Consider the following 25,381-nt stretch of genomic DNA (forward strand, 5'->3'; position numbering starts at 1 on the left):
CTACTGTGTTCTTCTGATAACGTGAGATTAATGGATTTAATGTGGACGCGAACATAAAAAGACGCAGAGTGGCTAAATGATACAGTGCAAGTTTTGCGGTGAAAATGTTCTGCCTTTTAAAATCAGTTGTAGCCTAATCCAAATAGCAGTTAAAACCATCAATTAGACAACAGAATCAGTAGGGTACCCATTTTGCTTCATTGTACCAGGCCTACTGTATGTCAAAAGCAGGCTCGGATGAAGCTGGGAAGGATTAAACACACGGTTTCAACACCATGGTAATCAACCGTGATAATTATGATATTTCAAAAGAAAACGGTAATTGTTATCACGGTTTATCATTATACCGGTAATCGTTACATCCCTATCTGTGAAGAGAGAAGGTAGGAGCTGTTGTTTACTCAAACAACCAGCAAACAAAAAGCTGCGACAGCTAACGCCACAAGAACCTCCCTGTGTGACCGTGTGTACTGCTGTTTGTCTCCACTCATTTATTTGCCTTTTGTTCTCATTCGCTCAATCCTCCATCCCTCCATCTTAGAAGTTCACCTCTGTCATGGTTGACTATCATGAGAATCTCCATCCCAAACACACACACACACACACACACACACACAGATACATACACGCACCCACACAAACATTTCACCTACATAATCTCTTTCATTTCTCAGTCTCTCTCTCTCTCTCTCTCTCTCTCTCTCTCTCTCTTCTTACCATCTCTTACACATTTTAGCCTTCAAACTTTTGACCAGTCCTTTTCTCCTCTTCCTCTTCTCCTCCTCTTCCTCATATTCTCCTTCCTCTTTTTATCTTCCTCTTCTTCTTCTCCTCCTCCTCCTCTCCCTTCCCATAATCCTCCCTTTCCATAAACCATTTCCATAAATCATTTCATTTCTCTAGTACTTCCTTCTTTCTCTTCCATCCCCCCTTTCTCCCATTCCATCCATTCATCCATCCATCCATCTCCATACCCCACCTCTCCCTCCATCTCTCTACCCCTCCCTCCATCTCTCCACCATTTCTCCACCTCTTCCTCCATCTCTCTACCCCTCCTCCATCCCTCCATCTCACCTGTTGTTGGCTCTGCTCCTCCAGGTTCAGTTTGACCTCCAGGGACTGCCGTGCCTCCAGGAAGGCCTTGCGATGCTTACGGTCGGCCATGTAATACGACATCACCCCCACACAGATGGCACATAGGTAGATCACTACATTGGCCAGGAGCTGCAGTAAAAAATAATATATATGTACAGTATACACAAACAAACAAACAGTGACAGCTATGAGATTATTCTTAGCTTTTTATGTATTTTTACACTATTGACCTTTCATAATGTGGCATTCATTTCTGAAACTCTAACCAAGCGAAGGGTTTCTAAAAACACTTTTGTTGACAGTGTGAAATCCACACAATCAAATGACAGGGAAGTGCCTGCGTTAAAGCGGGAACTCTGCTGAGGCAAACGCTGAAAGTATTGTTTGTTTGAGTAGGCCTACAAAAGACCCGACTGAGGCCAACTGCTCTCTCTGTGAGCATACCAGCGATCCCTCATCAAATAAAGGCAAACTAGATGTACATGAGCTGTACAAAATATGTTTCCGCCCAGTCCAGCACATTTTTTCCACAAAAGAAATCATGCTGAAAGGCCTATATGATTCTAACTGTCTAACTAAATTGCATTATCCACACTCAATTCTCACTGATATTTGCTAGACAACAAGTACCAAAACATGATTAGTTCATAGATTTCACATGTAAAATTCATTTTATACAACCCCACCTCCATCTTGCCTGTTTATAATTCTGAGAAATTCTTGATTGTTTGTGTTATGTTTATGTTATGTGTGTGTGTGAGTGTGAGTGTGAGTGTGAGTGTGAGTGTGTGTGTGTGTGTGTGTGTGTGTGTGTGTGCGTGCGTGTTTGTGTTTCTGCCTGGGCGTATGTGCCTGTGCATGCAAGCGCACATATGTCTACTGTGTGAGTATGTGTCATAATGAATGATTACTGTGAATGTATGTATGTGTGTGTGTGTGTGTATCTGTTTGTGCACATGTGTGCACATGAAATGGGTTAACATGACCCCTGGAGGCAAACATACAGAAAAAATGGTCATCCTAGGCCCTACAGTTCTCAAGATATTCACAGAGAACTGTGTTCGCCCTACCCTCCTTCGGGGGTCCAGTCCAGGGGGGGCTACAGATCAAAACGAAAAAATGACGGTTCCATGCTATCCATGTGGGGGTACATGCCCACCAAGTTTTCGTGTACCCCCGGTCTTTCAGTGTCGGGAATCCTTGTTGGTGTATGCGTCACTAAATGTACACATAAATGATTTTATTGTAAGGCCCCCCATGAACGAAAGTACACAAAACTTGGCATACATTCGAGGGTGTCATAATGATCCTACACTTTTAATTTTGTGCAGTTTTGACCTTGTCAGCCAGAGATATTGTGATGAAAACACCAAATTTTTGCTTTTTAATTTTTAACTAGGTGGCGCTATACATGAAATAAGTGGTAATGGGATGGGTTGACATGCCCCCTTAAGACCAACATACATAAAAAGATGGACCTCCTAGGCCCCACGGTTCTCGAGATATTCACAGAAAACTGTCTCCGCCACCTACAGGCCAGTTGGTTTATAGTAACATAAATTAATTTATTGTGTGGCCCCCATGAACGGAATTCCAGAAAACTTGGCGTGCATACAGAGGGTGTCATAATGATCCTACACTTCCAATTAAAATTGCAGTTTTGACTATGTTAGGTCACAGATACCTTCAATTACAACACCTCATTTTACTTTTTTGTGTTTAACTAGGTGGCGCTATACATGAAATGAGTGGTTATGGAATGGGTTGACATGGCCCCTTGAGATCAACATACAAAAAAAAAAAAAATGGTCCTCCTAAACCCCACGGTTTCGAGATATTCACAGAAAACTGTGTCTGCCCTACCCTCCTTTCGGGGTCCAGTCAAGCCGGGCGGGTTACAGATCAAAACGAAAAAATGACGGTTCCATGCTATCCATGTGGGGTTACATGCCCACCAAGTTTTCGTGTACCCGGTCTTTACAGTGTCCCGGGACTCATTGGCGGAAATTTGGGCATGAAAAAAAAAAAAAAAAAAAAAATCTGACTAAACCTATATGATGCCCGGCTAAGCTCTTGTGTGGTCATAATAACCACTACACTAATATACTGACTGACTTTTTTGTTTTATTTTATTTTTCCTTTATTTAACCAGGGGGGTCATATTGAGACTATAGTCTCTTTTTTCAAATGGTCACTGGTCAAGAAAGGCAACACTGGAAGTAAAAATAGAGAAACCTCATCTACAAAAGACAAACAATGGACTTGCTTCCATGTGCTGTGGAACTTCAAATAACAAAGATACAAAACACAATTTGTCTGCCCCCCTCATCATACAATGATTTATACTAAAATCACCATACTTTATTTTTGTCTTGTTTGGGTGAACTTGATTCTAAAATGCAAATACTAATTAGATTGTTGTTTGCTATGTTTTTAAAGAAATTGATGTTACATTGTGTTGCATAGAACATGGATGACCCAAAGGCTTCATAGCTTCTGGTTTCATAAACAGTAACAGGATACAGTTGCATGCTTACTACTGCACACGCCTCTTGGAGAGTCTCATCATGCTGTAGTTATGTAAAAATGTGAAATACAATCCCTGACACAGGAAAATTCAAATGTTTCCAGAGAAAGTAAGTGGTAACCCCCTACACTATGAAAACAGACAGGTGTATGTGGTTTGCTGTGCAACTGTGAAAGTTCTGGCCTCTCTGTCCAGTGCATCGCCTGGTTATTTTTCAGCGAGCTGGAGTATTCTCATTTTCTGTTTTCTGTGCCAGCGCATCGCTAAGGAATACACCAACTACTAAACACACACACACACACACACACACACACACACACACACACACACAAACACAAACACAAACACAAACACAAACACACACACACACACACACACACACACACAAACACACATACACACACACACAGCTGCTGTGTGGGAAACCTAAGGACCTGAGTCCTCTGCCTTGGACTGGATGTTGTTACTCTCAAAGCTGAAAGTTCCTTTCCCTTCATAGGAATCCCACTGAGGACCAAACCCCAGTTCTACCTGCTGGGCAATGACCTCTTCAGACATATCATGGACACGTTCTAACTGCTAAGTTCAGTTCAATCTAAGTGGACCTGAATCCTCTGCTACAGACTGAATGTTGTTACTTTTTAAAGCCTACCTGCATTTAGTTCCTAATCAAGACCTCCACTCACGCAGTTCTGGTCAGTTCAAATGCTTTGTCACTGTAATAACATTTCGATCGTGGTGGAATCGAAGTGGGGAAAGGGCACTTTAGCCTCTTAGCGGGTATACCCTCAGGAAATTAAATTGACGCCATATCAAGAACCAGAGGAAGCTGGACGATGGTGATGGGGTGGGCTGTATGGTTAATATTGACCTCTCAAAATCCATGCCCAGTCCAGGTCTTTCACAGTGCTATCGTCAACTAGGCAATGTCAAATATCATAGTCCTCTGGCAAAACTAAGTTGTGTGCTGGAATTACATAATGTGCACATGACATCAAAAGGTTCACTGTGTTCTTCATAAACTACCTCTAGCTAAATCTTACCGTCTCTGCTCTGAAAACAATCCTTAGTGTGTACAAAGTGTAATTAAAACATAGTTTAGGGTCAGAAAAAGAGATACGTCTTCAACACTACACAACAATAAAAATGACAGCAACATGACCAGTACACTGAGTGAGAATTATTTGCTTACTTAAAATGATCCCCATCACAGCCAGTTGGTAGAGGACCATGATGTATGATTGTGAATAAACAACCAGGATACTGTCAGCAATATCAGTCAAATAGCGACCCAAAACACAACAGCAATTATCCCCCTAATCTCACCACAACACTCACACACCCCTAAGAGTCCCCCTGGCTTTCACAGCCTCTCACACTTACCTGGTCCTTGGATAGTTTGTTCTCTCTCTCTTTCTCTCTCTCTCTCTCTCTCTCTCTCTCTCACACACACACACTGCACCTCATTTTACCTGTGAGCTACTGTAACAGGTTCAAACTTCACACCCTCTCTCCCTCTCCTTCGACAAGATCTGTTCACATGTGTGGATGCGTTTACAGACACCAAGCTGAAGCCTAAAAGTGTATTGATATTTGGCAGATGTTCTTTCTCAGTAAAGTAACAATAAAGTAAAATAAAAAGCAACAAAGAAAAAAAAAATCAGAATTCAGAATAATCAGAATGTTTACACTTCCCAATGTGAATATGCATAGAGGGAACACACGTTACTAAAATGTTAATATTTCCGGATCCACACACTTCCCTTGTCTGCACATTAAGCACAGTCCTTTCCTAAAACCCAGTCAGTGTTTGTGCTCATGACTAACTCCATATGGCAATAGATGACTCTGCTTCATCTGGAGGTGCATGGCTGACACACTAGTGTAGTCTTCCAACTAAGGAGCATTGCTAGTCACGTATCCATTATTACTTATTCCTAGTCACATAATCACTAAGCCTTCAGTGAGATAGAGGCCTTGAGCTAAATGATCATGTGTTTCACATCATACACCCTACATTACAAAAAACCTTTTGTTTTATGTGATTTCAGTTAGCTGACAACCTGATCTTTCTCATCACCATTACTTCCTGGTCTCTTAACAGACTTAGGCTTAGACAAGGATTAGGTTTTAACCTGGATTAAATCAAGGGTTATCCATTAATCCAGCTACACCAAACTTTAAACCTAGTTTAAAGGTAATCAGGTTTACAATTAAACCATCCTTTTAATCTTGGTTTAAATCTTCACATAAAGCTGGATTTATTTAAAAATTTCTTCTTTAAACTCTTCTTTTAACTAAAGATTTAAATTTCAGTTAAGGATTCATTTTAAACCTCCTTCTGAGGTGGTTTACATTTCTGAAATGGCTGCATATATTAGATGGATTAAAGAAAATTGAGTCCAAAGGAAAATAAGATACTGTCTCAACCCTATGGAGTTTTATGATGATGAGGAATTTTCAAGGCAGTACCGATTCAACAAGGAATTTGTAATAAGATAAATAAATTAAAAAATCATGTATGCAATTAAAAATGGCAGTGACCTGATTATCTTTAAACTATGTTTAATGGATAAACTTTGATTTAATCCAGGTTCAAACTCAATCCTTGTTGGTACAACCCGGTCAAGGTTTTAATCACAGGTTAAGGTTTTAATCATGGATTTGTTAAACCATGCTTAAAATGAATTGGTGCAACAGAGCTCAAATTAAATGTAAACCTAGATTAGGATCTACCAATCCTTGATTAGGCCTAAACCAAGATTAATTTAATCCTTGTTGGTGCAACCCACCCTTAGAGGTTTTTCCACCCACAAACACACCTCAAACTCCTTCCACCAATGTCTTAAGATTTCAAATATCTTGAAACACACACACACACAAACAACTATCCCACAGTAATACTCAAGTACCTCTTCCCCACCTTCAGCTATCTCCTCCATTACCCAGGGCCAGATGTACGTACATTTGCGAACGTAGCGTTATCAGCGCCATGGACACACCGCAGATTGCGAACGCTGTCAGACCCAAGTTTCCGTGATTTATCAATCGCTCAATCCTTAGTGTAAACTGTGCCTTTCTCTGCCCTTCTCCGCCCATAAACGCAATTTACTTAACGCCCACAACTGAATGGCAGCGCCCTACAAAGCGCAGTTGAATGAAGTTAACTGATGACAACATTAAAAAAAAGAATCAAACGTTTAGCGATCATGAAATAATACCATACATGATAAGATGTCAACAAGCAGGAGATAATGAAGATCAGTAGTTCTATTCAAACTACTTGTGCACGAGGCTATGGAAGATTGGTCAAATCTAGCAAGTAGGAAAGTTTAAGTGAATGACGGAAAGTGAAAGTAAGACATCTAAAGGCCAACGAAAAATTAAGGTTGCTTTTGGTAGTACAAATACTTTCACCACAAAAACTGGTGTTCTAAATAGCGATTCTGTTGTCTTTGAAAGGTTCTCTTATTGACGCATTGAACTGCAATGTGGATTAACACCTGCTTTTACAAGGCGGAAGTATTTAGGCGCAGAATAGACGTGTGCTTTCAGGAGCAGTCTTTGTACATACAGCGGAATACATAACTAGGCTTTTACTCTTCCCTCCCATCTTTTTACGCTTAAACTCCCACTTTTCCCTGGATCCTCCCATGAATGCATATGCATGACATGACAATCGCAATCTGCCACTTTCAGCTCCGCGACAGGCAGTTTGCGCTTTTACATCATTGCGGCCTGTTTGTACATACCTCTTTAATGATTTTACACGCACATTCTGCGAAACAAAATACGCCTGAAATGGGCGAAAAACGTTAGTACATCTGGCCCCCAGTTCCTTACTTCCTTACCCTTCCTAATCCTCTTAACTGGTCCTTCTCCTCCTCTCCCTACTCCAGTGGTTCTCAAACTGGGGGTCGCCAAAAATATTGGAGGGGTCGCGAAATGATTTGCAAAATGGTCTGGATTAAAGACATTTTTGTAAAGGTTTTTAGTCAAAGCCTGCCATTGACATAATGCCTTTGATGTTGACATAGCCTACCTATGAGAGAAGACATTTTCTGCCTGTGCTTCCAATGCCCATCTCACAACATTTCGAAACCAAACTCCGCCGGTTAGAGAGAAGGGGGTCACGAGACTTGGCCCATGTTTTTTTTTTGGGGGGGCGCCAGACAAAAAGTTTAAGAACTACTGCCCTACTCTAACACTCTCACCACCTCTCTTCAAATCCCACCACGGTATTTTGACCTCCCCCCCCTTTCTTATCTGCTGTCTTTAACTAGTGACAACATAGTGCATGGTGGTAGTGGTGATGGGGAGGTGGGTATGGTTGTGAATTATATACATGGTTTACATGAGTGTGTACATCGCCCTGCTTTGCTTTGTACACTTGTGCATCTGCATCATCTGTCTACAACCCCCACTGCAAACCACCTCAACCTGCCGCTCATGACTTCTGTCCTTCTAACCCCAACTCTCCCTTCATAAAGGCATCTCACTGTGGAGCTCTACCAAACCCTACCTGCTGATTGTCATCCAAGATCTACCATAAACTAATCATGAACTGCACACCTTCGGTCTTGCTTCGGCACCAAGTACATCTCATGAAAATCAGTGTAATGTAATAAAATGCCTTTAATTAGCTGAATGCGACAATTCCAACTCAAGGATGCCATATAGGACAGTCAGAAAACAGAGAAGCGGAGAAGGATTGAGAAAAGACCTCCACCCCCCACCAGCACAGCTCACCTGTCGTCCGAGCTCTCCCCCCTGGATGTCCTCCTGCTGCTGCTGTGCTATGGTAACACCCAGCACGAGTGTGTGGACGCCGCAGGACACGGCGGTGACCAGCACGATGGGCGTGAGGCGCATGGGCAGTGTCAGGAAGCTGGAGAAGCTGAAGAAGGCCTGCCAGCCCACCGTGTCGCTGGCCTGGTGGAAGCGAGCAAAGTTCAGGCCCAGGTAGCAGAAGATCTGGGCGGCGATGAGCACCCAGAGGGCATAGGGCACCAGGCGCCGGGAGACGCGCTCGGGCAGCAACCCGAAGCGGCACAGCAGGCAGAGAGCCACGTCGGCCACCAGCCCCACCGTCGCCACGGCGATGGAGGCCAGCTTGTCCACGTTGTAGACTATGGCGCACATGACGATGACGTAGCAGTCGAAGAAGGCGGCGAAGGCCACCAGCACGAGCAGCGTGTCGTGCCGCTGCCGCCGGAAGTAGGTCTGATAGAGGTTCTCCAGCGACTCAGGGGCAAAGGTCAACCGCATGAAACGTGGCAGGCACAGGCAGCAGCCCGAGCTGCGCACCGTCACCTCGTGTGTCCTGCCCACTGCCTGGCCCGGGTCCGAGGGCAGAGTCACAGAGCAGTCGGCGGAGTACGCCGAGTACTCCGGCTCAGAGAAGGCCCGGTTCCGAGGCATTGCGGCGACCCGATTCCTGTTCTTCGTCTTCCTCTGAAGTCAAAGTCAATGTATGTAAACCCACCTGCTGCCGTGCAAGTGGATTTTACACCTTGTGCTTGTGGGTAGGCTCTTTACAAACACATTGTGCTGGCCTGTCCACATTATACCTTCCTGAGAATGTACTGGATCCAGTGAATCTTTTGATTGTCAAGCCTATCATTCTAAAATGGATCTTAATTACATATTTTGATTCATTTTAGAACCGGTGTAACGCTAGTACTGTCCATCAACGTTGCACAGTGATGCAGCGTGGCTGGTGTTTCAGTACTTAAAATACCTTTTCATGAGACCCGTTTAACAGGTTGTGAGCGGAGGAGATCTCGGACGCATTCATGGTGTCTAATAAATATCCAATCTGGTCACAAACGAGAACTGAATACTCTAAATGGTGGCAATTCTAAGACGTTCAAAAACGCATAAAACGCAGCCAAAGTAAAAAAAAAGCCGCCGGTAAAAAACCTATACTCCATGAAACAGCGTTGTTTACACTGTCATCTCTATCACACCGCCTCCAATCCACTGAGGTCGCCACCATCGCACACTCGGGGTTTCCATGGTGAATCCCTCACATATGAAGGAAGACATTGCCATTTAATGGATGTTGCTCTTAAGAGTATGACACCTCACGTAAGAGGAAAAATAGATGTGCTTGCACACCACAACAACCAGTCTACACCCGTGACAAAAAGATAGAAGAATGTATAGAAGAATGTGCACCAAATTAACTACACCCTTTTTTCCAGTGCAAGAGTTGCATGGGATTGTATGAATCAATGTATTTACCCTTTCATCCCTTGAGTAAACTATTGATCTTGCCTTCTTTTGACGCTTTCAGTCGCGCTATGCTGCCATCAGATTTTCTCCGACAGTAGCACTGACAGGAAATACATGTTGCGCGCTCTATCGCCAGTATATATTGAAATAAATAAATAAATAGCCTGATAAATAAAATCCAGTGTAGGCTAGCTATAATGACGTGCAAAATAATAAAAAAGAAAATACATCCACAACACACGCACAATCTTTGATTAATTGAAAGGTACGCAGCTATCTGACAAGTTTGTTAACGGCCAGCATTACAGCATTGCAAACATCTGTCGCGTGTCCCTTGACCACATGAACAGCTGCCGCCTAATGACCAGATCTGCCGTCGTCTCAGTGGCTGTAGGTCTCATTCGAAACCATGTGTCGGTAAGCGGTAAGCCTAAAGACCATTACATTACACCGATAAATGTTGTTGATGTACTTGCCTGTTTACGTCATATCACTTTACCACCGGTAATATACAAAATGGAAACCCTGAAGTTGTACATCTGATTTTAGCATTCATTCACCCGTGCTCCTCTCCATGGTTCTTAAAACCAATCATCAGTGATCAACATGAAGGAGAGCAAAATCCTTGCGCATACAGGACGGCCATACAGCATCCCAGCCAGCCAGTCTTGATATCTTAGCCCTCGGTCTGCTCCACGATGTCTCCCTCACTTCAAGGTTCAGAAGTCAGTTATGCCAGCAGACATGAAGCGCCGCCGTCCTCTTCACACACAAGGCGAACTATCACATGCGTAAACCGCAGTTAAACGCAGTATCCTATCAAACAGCGCATTCCTGGCTTTCTTCCGTGATTCCTTCCTGTTTAAACAACAGTCGCTCTTCCCTTTTCACCCCACCTTCTCACTTTCTGGCCAACACAAGCCCGTCCCCTCACCCCTCCTCTCGGCGCCACCTTTCTTTTCGCAGTCCCGAACTGAGTCGGCGTGAGAAACAATTAACACACAAATTACTTTTATACTTTTACTATGAACTCTGGATAGCAGCCACTTATTGGCCACAATTATTCATAAACATTTTCAAATTAGTTTAAAGGGGTTATGCCAAATTACCCTTTGATCACATGAGAAAAATCCAACCCTTAAGTGAAAATAATGTATATATATATAAAAAAAAAACTTTACAAAATCGTTTGCCATTATTGGCACCCCACTATGCATTTAATATATTGTACAAGCTCCTTTTGCCACTTGATTTGATCCTATAACGTTTCACAAACCTGGGAAATACAGAGCAGGAATTTGTGCATTCTTTGCAGAATCTCTCCAAATCGTACAGATATGGTACACTTTCCTCTTTACCACTGGTTTCAGCACTTAAAATCTCCAGACACTTGTTGATAAAAACCTGTTTGTTTATGTCTGTGTTTATGGCTCTTAGCAGATGCTTTTTTATGAAAACAACTTTATATTTGAACCAAACACCAAACAAAACACACCAGAGAGATATCACTTCTGCTCCCACAGAAATTCCACAAACTGTTTTGATTTGTTATGGTTTGGGGAAGATGCTTAATCCACTTTGTTTCCTGTTCACAGAGCCATGGCTGTTTGTTTATACTCAGATAATGGACAGCTTACATGGCAGAAAAGGTGGTGTCTCGTGTATTTTCTGTAATCTTGGTCACCCCAAGATGGTACTTTTTGCTTCAATGTAAATACCCTGCTTTGTTTTTGCTCCACTCTAAATGCATATTCCGATCTTACTCAGTGCTACTCTGATTGATGTTGTCTTGGCCCCCAACAAAAGTTTACACTCATTATCATCTGAAAATAGACCCTATAGGTTGTTATTAGACCAGAGTTGTACCAATAATTGTAGCAAATAGGTTGATGCGGTTAGGGTTGTTATTTTATTAATAAAGTTACTTGAAAGGAAGCTTAAGAGTCAGAAAGTTATGAAAGAAAGGTTTTTACATTTGTTCAGTGTGAGATACAAATTCACTAAAGTGTGACTTTTTTACCTTTTCAACTCATTTTAAACCATTGATGCCAATAATTGTGGAGGGCACTGTAAGAGAACAAGCTTCTCCTCTGACCACTGGCTTGCACAATATGTTTCATGGACAGTGTGTCTGACATTAATGTTTGCATTTCAAATTTGGTATTTGTGTGTGTGTGTGTGTGTGTGTGTGTGTGTGTGTGTGTGTGTGACACATGAGTGAGGGTGTGACACCAAAGAACTTTCCCTCTGTTGCACGCACGCTATTTGTTTATCCAGCACCGGCTTCGCAAATAACGATGTCCACAGACAAGGTAGAATATTTTGCATGAGTACGATATATTGCGACATCTGGCAAACTTACATAGTGCGGTTATAGCCGATAGAGGGCCGCGAAGCGAATGCAGAATTGCTGTTCACGAGTTGATGAACCACTGAAACGATTTTGGAAACATTATTTTAAGGTACAAAAAACTCTTTGGTGTTGCTGTAATGTATTACTGCATATTATTCATGTATTACAGTGAATTCTCCTGACTCTTTTTCCCTCAATGTTATAGTATATAGTATTACAAATGAATGTGTTTATTGAGGTTTATTCGACCTTGTGCTGACAATTCTGTGTGGCTTTACATTTGAATATGAGTAGCCTTAGCCTAGTGTGGCTCCACATCTACTCCAGACATGAGATAACTGTATCCTGGAGCCTCCACCACCATTGATGGAGCCACAGGCCCAAATTGATTATTCCACTAAAACCCCATATTGAGCCAGTAATCAATAGTCAGAGAGCTGACCTTTATGAGGTAAAAAAAAAGACGCTCCCATTCAACGTTTAGGCCAACTGCCAGATCATACACTCTGTTGCCTCAAGCAGGATGTGACATGACAGCATCCTACTCCTGTCCGTCCGTTTACCTCCAAGGATGTTACACAGGAGAAAGACCCTGCACCGCCATGCTATCCTCCTGACCAGCTATACCGCCTGAAGTTGTTTGTGATGATGATCACCATGCAATCCCAGCCATTATTTTGGGGCCAAAGGTTATAGCGCACGTCTGCATTGTTGTTCATGCATGTGTAAGAGCACCTGATGCAGTGTGTGTGTGTGTGTGTGTGTGTGTGTGTGTGTGTGTGTGTGTGTGTGTGTGTGCGTTTGTGTGTATGTATGTGTGTGTGTGTGTGTGTGTCCAGTGGGAGTGATCTTTGAGCTGGAGGTGTGTGGGCCTGATGTGGTAATTAATGAGGGCTCCGCGTGATCTGTCTGTCACTGAGGACTCGCACACAGAACTCTAGGGAGCAGCGCGTCCCACTCCTATAATTAATAAAAGCATCTCTTCGCAACAGAGGGGGAAATCTGAGAACCACAGAGGGGACACATTGAGAAACCCATATGATGACAAATTTAGTCCATTTGTTGACAAACAAGGGTCTCTCTCACTCTCTCTCCCTCCCCCTCACTGTATGTGTGTTGCTCTGCCTCAGCCCCTCTTTCCGTCATTAATATGAGTGGAGATTTATTTCGGTTTCAATCCAAGTCTGATGTGGTAAAAGAATGAGGCTGTGCGACTCATACTCGGAGTGGACTGGAAGGTAGTTCAAAATCATTGTTTCCCCTAAAAATGTTTCCAGCAGCGGGGGTGTTAGTCACAGAAAGTTGATAACGGAGTTAAGCTAGGGGGTTTGGGGGAATAGGCTACTCCTCTGGAAAAACATTTTTAAAAATTACTCCTTAATCCTCCTGTTGTGTTCATTTCATGTTTACTAGTTTTGTGTTCCCGGTCAAAAATGGCCGCTGCATTATAACTTGTTATAAATCAATAGTAACACATATCATCAAATGTTGTGATAGACCTTTGTATCATAATATGATAATATTCTTAATATATGCTCTGACTATGGTGTGGAATTTGATATAAAATAAAATATAATTCCAGCAAAAGTGCTGTTTTAATATGCAGAACGAAACAGGATAATTGAAATGGCTTAATTTCCCTGTGTTCAAACTAGCCAATAATTGTCTTGAGGTCTGCAAAAAGATGAAATACCTTGGTCATTGTATTGCAGATGATATGAATGATGATGATGACATATACAGACAGTGTTGTAAGTTATATGCACAGGCAAACACCATAGCACGCAAGTTTAGCTACTGTTCCACTCAAGTTAAAGTGGCTCTGTTCAAAGCTTACTGCACACCACTCTATACTGCCCATCTGTGGTCTTCTTACAAAAAATCCAGCATGCAGAAGTTACAACAATGATGCAATGAGAATTTTACTCAAGGTTCATAGAGGAGGGAGTGCTAGTCAGATGTTTGTATCTAAGCACACTGAAAGCTCTTTTAAAGGAATATGCCATCCCTAGGTGAAATTGGGTCACTGCCCGCAGTCCCTAGAGTTGGATGAGTGAGCCAAAGCGTTTTATAGCCGACCCAGCGATTGTCCTAATCTAGAACTATTGGAAATATTTTCGGGCATAGCACCGGCAAAGCACCGCTGCCAGGCGCAAAGACATCATGCAGCATCTGAAAACCCTCAACTTCCGGCAATACACCAGCGTGACTACCAAGTTCTCTGCTACTAGGCTGACACTGACAGGTGGGCTTTCTCTAAGAGTTCTAATGGCGATGAATATGGAAGATTACACAATAGACGAAGATGATGACCAAGATCCAAGCGGTGCTTTGCCGGTGCTATGCCCGAAATAGTTCCAAATCTAAATTGGTCTAGTAAATCCCTTCGTGTTAATTTGCATTGATATTTGTACTCGATGTGAATGTACAGGTTACGAGAAATAATTATAAAAAATCTTGAGTTATTTGCTTCACTTTTGCAATGACATGCTAGCTGGAATCGCCGGATTATAGCGACTACGCTAAACTAAAGCTAACCGGGCCGTTTCTAGATTAGGACAATCGCTGGGTCGGCTATAAAACGCTTTGGCTCACTCATCCAACTGTAGGGACTGCGGGGAGTGACCCAATTTCACCTAGGGGTGGCGTATTCCTTTAGGAAATTTGATGTTTAAGTTTATGCAACGTCTATATGAGTCCACCGACAGTATCATGGTGGCACTCTCAAATCCCTTTGTGAGCTGCTCCAGGTACACATCCAGACTGAGAGTGCATTGGCTGTATGTATTTTAATTCTTGTATTTGTTTTAATTCTTGTTTGTTTGCCTGTTTTGTTTTGTTTGTTTTTATCTGTCCTGTCTTGCGTGGCTTTTGGACATGAGTCTGGCAAATAAACTGAATTATCAACTTATGTTCTATTGTAACTAGTTTTGAACTTCCATTTGCTATTCTATGGCCTGCAGGCTATTGACCTCAGTTCATGCAAGTCAGAAAGGGGAAGATTCTATTGGGGAAAGGTTTCATGGGGGCTGGCATAAGCAAAGAGGGGGAGTGAGGGTGAGTTTATGTGTGTGATTTAATCAGTGTTGTAACATAGTATAGAAGGCCAGTCATTATTGGAAAATAAGTCCCTTCAGGACGAAACAAGACCTGTAATATAATTATATATGTAATTATTGACTGGTGTTCTATACATTATCCCTTACATGGAGCCTCATGGTAATCAGAATAAGTTATATTTTGGAGAGAAAATAATTGTCAACCGGTCATATTTGACTGCGAACACAACAGGAGGGTAAAATGAGGACTTCTGGTGGATTTTATCAAAGGAATTGGACAGATTGAGTTACAAATATGACATAGCCTAACCATCAACAGATTCAATGCATCTGCTATGAAAAAAATGGCAGTTACAAAGCAGGATTATCACAGCACTTGAACTAGTCACAACAAAAAAACGTATCATTATAGTATTATTCATGTTATTCTTGTGTTCATTTTCAGCTTTTGCAGTACATTATTTGTAGAAATGAAAAAAATAAACAATTAAATGACACAGAAAACAGCTCAGAAAATGATTATTTATAATAATAAAAGCTACACAGTAAAGTTGATCAATTACCCCTTTGAGTAGGCAGTGTCATTTTACAACCTTTACTTTGAAGCTCTCATCTTGGTCATTGTAATCTACACATGACATGTCTTCTTTTTTCAGGACAGTCTAGGCTATACTACCCAAAGATGATGTGATCGTGATGTGATCATATTTGCATATGCCTTATATACATATGTCAGCTTTTATATCAACAAAAAACATGTGAGTCTTATGATTCCGCCCCCCCCCCCCATATTTTTGCATTAATGTCGCTAGGAAGCAGGCCAGTAGAAATATATATTCATGTCCGTGAAGGTGGGATTGTCTGGAATCTGGCTATAAAAGAATCATGCTGAAGGGATACTCTGTGGCTGAGCAATTTACAACCCCAAATCAGAAAAAGTCGGGGAGTTGTGTAAAATGCAAATAAAAACAGAATATGATGATATATAAATCTCGTAAACCCATATTTAGCTGCAAAAAGGACATGACTATTTCATGCAAAATATATGTTCATTTTGAATTTGATGCATCATGTTTCAAAAAAAGTTGGGATGGTGACATGTTTACCACTGTGCTGCTTCACCTCTTCATTTAACAACATTCTGTAAATGTTTAGGAACTGAGAAGACCAGAGTTTTGAGAATGAAATGTTGTCCCATTCCTGCAGGATTTCAGTTCGTACTCATGTTTTTCATTCCATGATGCACCTAATTTGACAGATCTGACCATTTTAGCACCTGGACTCCTCTGTTTAAATATGTGCAGAATTCATTTTGCCATTTGTTTTCCTGAAATATTCAAGGTCTTCCCTTCCCTATATGTTGCTCAAAACCTGTATACATCATTAACTGAATATCCCTTGCTAGATGATGCCCATGCTGTAGGCACTAATGCACCGTCATAGATACTGGGTTTTGAACTGAACACTATAATAAGTTGGATAGTTGGATAGGCCCTCTCCTCTTTAGCCCAGAGGAGTCCATGATTTCCAAAAAGAATGGCAAATGTTGATTGATCTCAACATAAGATCTTTTCCCACTTTACCACTTTCCATTTTAAACCAGCACAGGCCCAGATAAGATGGTGGTATTTCTGTATCATGTCTAAATACATTATTTTCATTTCCATGGTGAAGTTTACACTAGCATTTGGGAATTGCTACTTTCTCAAATGAGAAAGCCAATTATATCAACAAAAAAGGCTCCAAAGGCAAGTAAGTTGAGGGTTTGTCTATACTGGGTCAGATTATATTATTGTTATAGCCGTGGCCTACTGGTTAGCGCTTCGGAACCCCGACCAGTAGGCACGGCTGAAGTGCCCTTGAGCAAGGCACCTAACCCCTCACTGCTCCCTGAGCACCGCTGTTGTTGCAGGCAGCTCGCTGCGCCGGGATTAGTGTGTGCTTCACTTCACTGTGTGCTGCGTGTGTTTCACTAATTCACGGATTGGGATAAGTATAAGTATATATACTTTTTTGATCCCGTGAGGGAAATTTGGTCTCTGCATTTAACCTAAATCGGTGAATTTGTGAAACACAAACAGCACACAGTGAACAGAAGCACACACTAATCCCGGCGCAGTGAGCTGCCTGCTACAACGGCGGCGCTTGGGGAGCAGTGAGAGGTTAAGTGCCTTGCTCAAGGGCACTTCAGCTGTCAGCCACTGGTCGGGGCTCGAACCGGCAACCCTCCGGTTACAAGTCCAGAGTGCTAACCAGTGGGTCATGGCTGCCCCTAAATGCAGAGATAAATGCAGAGATTAATGCAGAGACCAAATTTCCCTCACGGGATCAAAAGAGTATACTGTATATACTATACTTATATACTTTTTTCATAGTCAGATTGTGTCTCTAATAGGATATCATGAAATAAACTTTTTTATAATCAATTATAACATTTATGAGTTAGGAATGAGTGAAATAATTACACTTTTCCAGTTTCATCTGCACATTTCCTTCTGCTTCACACCCAATATCCTTTTCAATATATCCTTTCCTTTCTGGAGGATTGCCTATTTTTGAATCCAGGCAGAGTTGCCGAACCCCTACGTTCTTTTGTATTCCGATTGCATATTAATTAGCATTCATTTAGGCTGCACATTTCCAATATTGTACCAACGTAATGTACTTACACGCGGCCGTACAGCTGACAAAGCGGTTCGTTCTTTTTGGGCTACGTTGAACGTGTGTTTGTTTCCGTAGTGACGTAAAGGCGCACCACAGATCTTGCTGACGTGTAAGAAGGGAAGTAGTTGGCCACCTCTTCTCTTGATGTTAAATATTGGTCAACCGGTGACTAATGTGGGATGTATTAAGTTGTCCGATTAATTTTGTCCGGAGTTGACGTTGTGTAGAAACTTACAGGTAAAATGCAACGCTGTCATTGATACGTTAAGTAGTTGGCAACATTAGGAAGGGTTGTGAGTAAGCAATGCTAAGTTAGCTATTGATAGCAGTCGGTCGATAGCCAGGTAGCTTCTAACGTTGTTTTGTGCATAAAACGTTGCTGTGATAGCTGTCTAATTTGCAGCACACTGTATGTCCTTTAAAATATGTGCATTTGCTTAAATTATCTAAATAGTTGTAGTTATACACCTGCTTTTTGGCACTAGTTAGCCGAAATTGCCCAATTTAACTGAAATGTAAATGTTTTGTTGGCTAGCTTAAACGTCAATAGTAGCTAAATCAGTAGTTCATTCAGCTGTTTGAAAGTCACTGTAACGTTAACGTTAAATCCTTTGCAAGAGACATTACCGATCTTTGAGAATGTCTCCTATTAATAGTGTTTTCGTCAATACTAAATCTGCACAGAGATTATATAGAGGCTGATCTGGCCATTCCTATGTACATTAGCCTGTGTTGTTAATTGAAGAATTGCTCTGTCACACTCCATAGCACGAACCCATTATTTGTCAACCAACCTACCGTATGTCATAGGCCATATGCTTATAATGAAATAATGACCGTCGCTGCAAGTAATTTTACGTTAGATATTGTTTCATTTTAGGGACATGGACATTGTAGGTTATGCAACTGCACACGTAGACAGTGGTGATCACAATGAAAAGACATGTATGTTAATATGTGTTAAGATCTTTGGAGCATGTTGTTTTTTTGCCTCAGTTCCTATTGTCGTGCATATGGGAATTGTGACATTGCCTGTTAATCCTCTTTTACTTATGGATCTCTATGCAGGCCAAGACGTGACATATCAGAAAGCCAAGTGCAGCCATGGGCAAGAGGAAAGTGCCTGATCTGTACCGAGCCCCATTTCCTCTGTACACTGTTAAAGTTGACCGCAAATCTGGATTAGTTATTACTGCTGGAGGTGGCGGGGCATCCAAGACTGGAATAAAAAATGGGGTGGTAAGTGAACAAGAAATGTACCAAACTAAATAATACAAACACGCAATCAATAATGGATGCTTTCTGCATAGTTTGTGGTTGTCAGTCAGTCAGTTTGTTTATTTGTTTGCATGTTTGTTTGTTTGCAGCATTTCCTGGGTTTGGAGTTGTTGGGTGGACAGCACAGTGCCACCCTGCTGCACTCCTGTGACACTGATACGCGTGCCACAATGAACATGGCGCTGGCCGATGAGGTCATCGCTGCTGGTCAAGATGGCAACTGCAGCCTGATGCGCTTCCATCAGCGTGCCTCTAAAGATGAACGCAAAACTGGTACCAAAGATGGTGAGAAACAAATCATCAATTTTGTCCATCTAGTTATACAGTATGTGTGTATCTCCACATTGTATATTTGTGCATTTCAACTCAGAATCTGTGTGCATGCCAGCACTGGATATAACTTCAGTGCTGTATCTGTATACTTCAGTTCTGAGTAGGTCTTTGTATTTCAGTACTTTATATCTGTGCATTTCAGTACTACTTTCCAAAGGGAGGGGAGTATGTCACAGCACATGTTGGCATTCATAGTTCCCTCAATGAACTGTAGCTCCCCAGTGCAGCACTCATGCAGCCCCAGACCATGACACTCCCACCACCATGCTTGACTGTAGGCAAGAGACACTTGTCTTTGTACTCCTCACCTGGTTACTGCCACACACTTGACACCACGCTTTTTCATCAGACCACAGGACATGGTTCCATTGCCTTTAGAGTCGTGCTAGTGAGAGAGCTAGCAGACTGGGCTTTTAGCGCGATTGCTAGCATGCTCGACTCGCGATCTGAGGTGCTTCTGTTTGTGGGTTTGTGTCCGAGCGTATGCAGGGCAGAGCTGTGCAGTAAACACAACACAGGTTACATGTATTTCAGTACAGTTTATATGTGTTTCAGTTTTATCTGCATACCTCAGTAGTACCATAGATTTGTACTTCAGTGCTGTCTATCTGCATACTTCATTGAGGTCTATCTGCGTACTTCAGTGCTGTCTATCTGCGTACTTCTTCAGTGCTGTCTATCTGCATACTTCTTCAGTGCTGTCTATCTGCTTACTTCAGTGCTGTCTATCTGTGTACTGTACTTCAGTGCTGTCTATCTGTGTACTTCAGTGCTGTCTATCTGCATACTTCTTCAGTGCTGTCTATCTGCTTACTTCAGTGCTGTCTATTTTGTGTACTTCAGTGCTGTCTATCTGTGTATCCTACTTCAGTACCGTCTTATCTGTGTATCCTACTTCAGTGCTGTCTATCTGTGTATCCTACTTCAGTGCTGTCTCTGTGTATCCTACTTCAGTGCTGTCTATCTATGTATCCTACTTCAGTGCTGTCCTATCTGTGTATCCTACTTCAGTACTGTCTATCTCTGTATCCTACTTCAGTGCTGTCTCTGTGTATCTTACTCCAGTGCTGTCTCTGTGTATCCTACTTCAGTGCTGTCTATCTGTGTATCCTACTTCAGTGCTGTCTTATCTGTGTATCCTACTTCAGTGCTGTCTATGTGCCTTTTAGGGACCAGTGGGGAGCAGGGGTCGGCAAGGCGACGGGGCGGCGGCCGGGGACAAGACTGGAGCGGGGACAAGACTGGAGCGGGGGACAAGACTGGAGCGGGGGACGTATCGGAGATGAAGAATGAGACACTGCAGATCACCGTGGAGCAGTTGGGCTCGGTGCAGTCCGACTCCAACCCACAGGACCCGCTCCAGAAGTGTGTCCGCTTCAGCGCTGACCTGAAGCTGCTGCTTGCTGGTGGCACTGATGGCCATATTCGTGTGTGGGAGGTGAGGAAAACAGGCCTATGTAGACCACCGCCTTGACCCTAACTTCACTAGTCTGAAGTAGCCTACAGTGTTAAGGCCAACGCCCACTGGCGGCGTCTGATGCACGTCAAGTGAGGCCATAGTTTAGAACTCCATTACTTTTAATGGAGCAAAGTCCACAGGCGGCGTCTGACGTGCATTGACTCAAAGTTTAGAAAAATTGCTCTATTTCTTGAGCGTGAAATACATAGACGCGACTGTCGTCACCTGTACTAGTTATTGAAGTAGCCTACAGTGTAACTTAAAATCAGTGTGTATCCCAAACCACTCCCTTGTTTAAGATGTTGCACACAGTAAAACACTACACAGGGTGCTCTGACATTTTGTTCAGTATGTGGATATTCCCAGCAGTCAGTGCTTCATGCAAACCTTTGAGCTCACTATGGTCACTTACTGTGTTTTATGTCTCTGTTTTACATTTTAAGTATCCTGACTTAAAGGAGAAGTATGACTTCAAGGCGCATGAAGGTGAAATTGAAGACTTAGATATCAGCCCTGATAATAAGGTAATGAGTGCTACCCTGACTGTATACTTCCGTATAACACCAACACCATTTAATTATGATCATTAATAAATCAGTTTATGTGACTTACTTGATGATGAAAACAATTCTGTAAAGTGGTTCGATTATTTATGTTTGTTATGTTAAGTAAAAAGGAAAATGACTGGTAACTAGCAGACACTTTTATCAAAAGGGTCATGGACTTGCAATGACGGATTTGGGAAAACATTTGGAAGGAAAAAAACTAAAAACAAAAACCTACGTGCTGTTTAATGTAGAGCATTTTAATGACACTGTCAGTGTGTTTGTATAGTTTAGTTGTCATATAGGACAGTGAGAACATGTTTTGTTTGAAAAGACAAAGAGGTCCAGGGTGCTCAGGAAGTTCCAATCAGAAATTTGAAGGTGCTCTTTGGGTTCGGTAATCCAGTAGTAAATAGTAGTAGTAAACGCGTAGTGGCACAAGCAGCCTTCTTCACAAGCAGCCTTCTTCCCCTGAAGAAGGCTGCTTGTGCCGCTACTCGTGGGTTGCTTCTCCCTATGTTTTTAAACGTTCTATGATGAATTAGCCAGTTAAATAAAGGCTTTTTATATTTTTGAAGAAGAGTGCCTTGAACATGTTTTGTTTGTTTGTCACACTTGTTTGTTTGGTTTTGTGCAGCACTTGGTTACTGTCGGGCGGGACTTTGCCTGTAGTGTGTGGTGTGGAGACCAGCTTGTCATGGGCCTGTGTTGGCATGACAACATCCCCAACATCACAGAGAAGATGTACCGCTATCAGTCCTGCAGGTGGGTGTGGAGCTTCAGTAAATTGGTGCTACATTTGGGTCATTCCCTGTCAAATCAGATAAGGTTATTGCTGTACTTTCTCAGATTTTGTTCAAACTTTGTTATGAATCATGAATATTTTGTCTATATTGTGAATATTGTAGTCCTTGATATTATTTCAGCATGGAAAACACATTATCTGGAAAGTCATGTTTGGGCATTCATATCTTATAAAAGTATTATTCATAGCCAGTCCAAACTTTGTAGGTTGGAAGACAAACATGTTCTCGGTATGACTGAATCACTAAGTTTGTATGACATGCTCATTGATTTCTATAAGGCACTAGATTTTGTCATTGAGGGTCAAATAAACTTGTAATTTTGTACCCATTTGGTGTAAATATGTTACTTTTTTCTTTACATATAATGGATATCCCTCACAGGATCAAAAGAGTATATATACTGATATATTAAAATAACAAGAGACGGCAGTGTATTCAATGCCCATTTATTCATCTCCCGCTTTAAAAAGTAAAAGATTCTTTAAGGCTACGTGGCTGCTCTGCAATCTTTGAACGGTATGCTGTATAGTACAGTCATTATACAGTAGGTCATGGAAATTCAGTTTTTTTGTCAGTGAAGGACATGGAAAAGCTATGGAATTTTACGTTTGACAATGTGTATTTATCTACGAATGTATAACATTGGCACTTTGTGACACACATCACATGTGGTGATCACACATTGCTGCAAAGCTTTATGGCTGAAGGGTTAATGTGGTTGTGATGCTCACTGATACTGTACTGTAACTGCAACACTGTAGAAGGCATCTTGTGCAAGTTAAGTCACTAAGCGTGTGTGCGTGTGTGTGTGTGTGTGTGTGTAGGTTTGGTAGAGTCCCAGACCAGAAGGATGCTTTGCGCTTGTTTACAGTCCAGATCCCACACAAACGGGACCGTAGGCCGCCACCCTGCTACCTCACTAAGTGGGATGGACAAGTCTTCCTGCCGTTGCTTACCAAACCCTGTGGCAACGAGGTCATTTCCTGCCTAGATGTCAGGTGAGATTCATTACATCATCATAAACGATATAGTTTGGTTGATATAATGCATATTTTGTTTATTGTTTGGCTTTAATTGTAATGTCAGTATGTCATGTGTTTCACAGTGAATCAGGCACATTCCTTGGGCTTGGAACTGTCACAGGATCTGTAGCCATACACATTGCCTTCTCCCTTCAGGTACACACACACACACACACACACACACACACACACACACACGCACAGACAGACAGACATACAGACATTCCAGGACCTTAACTCTCCTGTGTTGTTTGTGGTGCCTGCAGAGGTTGTACTACGTGCAGGAGTCCCATGGGATTGTGGTAACGGACCTTGCGTTCCTGCCCGAGTCGGGCAAAAGCCAAGCCGTCAAGGGAGACAATGAAGTGGCCTTGCTCAGTGTGGCCGTGGACAGCCGTTGTCAGATGCACACCGTGCCAAACAGAAGTAAGATTTCACTTATATCATGCATTCAGCTGTAAGGACACACGCGCGCGCCAGTTGTCAGATTCATGAACTACTGCTGTGTTGTCCTAATCATGACTAACACTACCGGTACATAATATCAACAGCCTAGGGTGTACACCTGAGACCATGTTCATGCCATGTTTCTCTGTGTCATCTTTTGTTTCTGGTGTTTAACGTTGAGTTGTCCTCTCCTACCATGCACCCCCCCCCCCCCCCATGTGTGTCCCTGCAGGATCCTTCCCCCTGTGGATGGTGCTGTTCCTGTGTGCGTTCATGGTGGTGGGGGTACTGCTGCTGCTTCAGCATCTCTTCCCAGGCTTCATCTAACGGGGCTGGCCGTGGGAGAGGCATCTCTGCCAGCCACTGCCGACTGGAATGGTGGTGGTGGTGGAGGTGGTGGTGTAGGGGCCTTTCCCAGGTTACAGTGGTGTTACTCTGGGGCTATTCTGCTTCAGTGGAGGGTTGGATCTGTCCCAGCGGTTGCAGTCTGGGGTCATAACAGTCCCTCAGGACTTTGGAGAAACTGAGATGATGCAACAATCCATCTCACTCACCTGCACCTCACCACTGTTAACACCCCTCCCCCTTTCGTAAAAACAAAACAGGAATCACAGCCGGTCCAACGGTTCATCTGCTGTGGGGAAATGTACCATTGCATGGACATAACAAGCAATGACGTCTTATATCTACTGGGCTCTGACCTTACAGATCAGTTTCAACCAGAGTCATTTCTGTAAAGGAAGCTGTGGACAGAAGTTAAGGGACACTATGTAAACTCAAACATTGTGTAATTTGCTCGTAATCGGTGTCTGCTGCTAAGCCTCCCCCTTCTCCCAAAAAAAAGACATGCCATGTTGTTCTGTATAGGATAATCTTCTGAAGAACATTTTGAAAACAGTTGAGCAGATGATGACTCCCATGAGATTTTGTAGGCCAGCTTTTTATGCACGCTTCATACCTTTAAATCAGCCCCCTATCCAAATGTGAATATGAAAGTGAAGATTATTTGCCCCCGCTTAACCCAAACAAAAACCTCAGGAACTTTTAACTGCTAAATTTGAGATGTACTTAGTACTTCCAGCAAATCTTTTTGAAATGAGCTTATGAACTCACCTGGCCTGCTTGAAGCTCTTCAGGTAATGAAGCTTACAATGTAATGATGCACAGTGGGGAGGTAACACCCACTGTCTGTTTTTATGGTAGATATTTAAGACGTATGTAAAAATAATATACATATAATTTGAAATCACTGTTTTGCAGTCTGTCTTGTTTGTCCTTATTGAATGTGCTATGGGGGTAAAAAAACACAAAACATTGTGTCATTGTCCAACAATGTCTTCAATGTCAGAGGAAATCAAGTGCACAAGCACATAGTGACAAACGTTCCATCAAGCTGTAGGGATACATAGTTGTCCTGTAGGGGGCAGCATAGACTGTGTCGCAATTTACACAAAATATTAAACAGAGAAGACTTGACCCTTTTTTAAAGATCCTTAGAAATTAAATTATAACTGCATGGAGTAATGGCAAATGTCCTTGTAGCTACTGGAAACTCG

General features: G+C 42.3%; 2 protein-coding genes across 2 annotated transcripts in view; one reads left to right on the plus strand and one right to left on the minus strand.

Annotated features, from left to right (window-relative positions):
* The window catches only part of adcy3a (adenylate cyclase 3a), a 38,442-nt gene extending 27,695 nt beyond the window's left edge, over window positions 1-10,747 (minus strand). Inside the window, exons 1-2 of the mRNA XM_048260155.1 lie at window positions 8,372-10,747; window positions 1,075-1,224 (exon numbers count right to left, since the gene is read on the minus strand). Coding sequence (XP_048116112.1) covers window positions 1,075-1,224; window positions 8,372-9,043 — 822 coding nt within the window. The 5' untranslated portion in view covers window positions 9,044-10,747. The remainder of the gene's footprint in view (window positions 1-1,074; window positions 1,225-8,371) is intronic.
* A 7,279-nt stretch (window positions 10,748-18,026) lies between these two features.
* On the plus strand, window positions 18,027-25,074 carry preb (prolactin regulatory element binding). The gene is made up of 10 exons (XM_048260921.1): window positions 18,027-18,172; window positions 19,004-19,174; window positions 19,303-19,498; window positions 20,716-20,984; window positions 21,449-21,529; window positions 22,188-22,315; window positions 23,181-23,354; window positions 23,462-23,534; window positions 23,645-23,804; window positions 24,058-25,074. The coding sequence occupies exons 2-10, from the start codon at window positions 19,040-19,042 to the stop codon at window positions 24,150-24,152; spliced, it is 1,311 nt and encodes a 436-aa protein (XP_048116878.1). The 5' UTR covers window positions 18,027-18,172; window positions 19,004-19,039; the 3' UTR covers window positions 24,153-25,074.
* The last annotated feature ends 307 nt before the right edge of the window (window positions 25,075-25,381 follow it).

Source organism: Alosa alosa, chromosome 13 (assembly GCF_017589495.1).
Source record: "Alosa alosa isolate M-15738 ecotype Scorff River chromosome 13, AALO_Geno_1.1, whole genome shotgun sequence".
Lineage (NCBI taxonomy): Eukaryota > Metazoa > Chordata > Actinopteri > Clupeiformes > Clupeidae > Alosa > Alosa alosa.

What these genes read in the sequence shown, in the direction of transcription:
- preb (XM_048260921.1), top strand. Translation starts at nt 19,040, where the DNA reads ATGGGCAAGAGGAAAGTGCCTGATCTGTACCGAGCCCCATTTCCTCTG. An exon ending in ATATCAGCCCTGATAATAAG is followed by an intron (nt 21,530 to 22,187) that starts GTAATGAGTGCT and finishes GGTTTTGTGCAG; the next exon opens with CACTTGGTTACTGTCGGGCG. An exon ending in TACCGCTATCAGTCCTGCAG is followed by an intron (nt 22,316 to 23,180) that starts GTGGGTGTGGAG and finishes GTGTGTGTGTAG; the next exon opens with GTTTGGTAGAGTCCCAGACC.